Source organism: Myotis davidii, unplaced genomic scaffold (genome assembly GCF_000327345.1).
Source record: "Myotis davidii unplaced genomic scaffold, ASM32734v1 scaffold845, whole genome shotgun sequence".
NCBI classification, from domain to species: Eukaryota; Metazoa; Chordata; class Mammalia; order Chiroptera; family Vespertilionidae; genus Myotis; species Myotis davidii.
In genome coordinates, this window is record NW_006296223.1 from 1,316,046 (window position 1) to 1,316,793 (window position 748).

At 62.7% G+C, this 748-nt stretch overlaps 1 protein-coding gene across 1 annotated transcript in view; it reads right to left on the minus strand.

The window, feature by feature from the left end:
* Window positions 1-748, minus strand: part of PLXNB2 (plexin B2) — a 61,180-nt gene that overhangs the window by 23,208 nt on the left and 37,224 nt on the right. Inside the window, exons 27-28 of the mRNA XM_015568718.1 lie at window positions 491-613; window positions 223-369 (exon numbers count right to left, since the gene is read on the minus strand). Coding sequence (XP_015424204.1) covers window positions 223-369; window positions 491-613 — 270 coding nt within the window. The remainder of the gene's footprint in view (window positions 1-222; window positions 370-490; window positions 614-748) is intronic.

The following is a 748-nucleotide window of genomic DNA, read 5'->3' on the forward strand; positions in this document are numbered from 1 at the left end:
CAGCCTCCCCGCAGGACCGAGCAGAGAACAGAGGGCTCCCTCACCCCTCCCAGCTCACAGGGGCCGGGGAGTGTGCACAGCTCACCACCAGACACCCTCGGGGTGCCCGGGCCCCACACAGGCCGACAGCAGGCCTGGGCCATGGCACCTGGAGGGTCTCCCCAGCACAGGGAGGGGGGCAGCACCCCGCTCTGGTCCTGGGATGGGGGGACCCGGGCTCACCAGGGGCGCGTACTCCACGTCGTCCCCCAGCAGCCCCGTGTCGTTGAGGGTGTACTTGGCCTTCTTCTGCACGGCGTCCACCGGGCCCTTCTCCACCTGGTGCTTGATGGCCTTGAAGAGCTTGTAGAGCGGCTCGCCCGCGCTGTCCTGGAGCAACGCGGTGGTCAGCCTCGGCGACCACGCTCCCCTGGAGGTGCCACCAGGGCAAGCGCAGGGAGCAGCACCCCCTGCCCCCCTCAACCCCCTCCACCTGCCGCCGGGAGCCCACCTTGAGGTACTGGTACAGGCAGATGGACATCCAGTTGGACAGCATCCTCTCCACCACCGTCTCCGACCTGGGGGTGCAGACAGGCCTGGTACCCAAGGGCCCCGCAGTGCCCGCCGGCCGTATTTTCAACAATAAAGATTTAAAAAATAAATAAAGTTTATGAAAGAGTAAAAGAAAAAAATGTTATTAAGCCCCAATGGTATGGCTCAGTGGTTGACTGTCAACCTATGAACCAGGAGATAACGGTTCAATTCCATC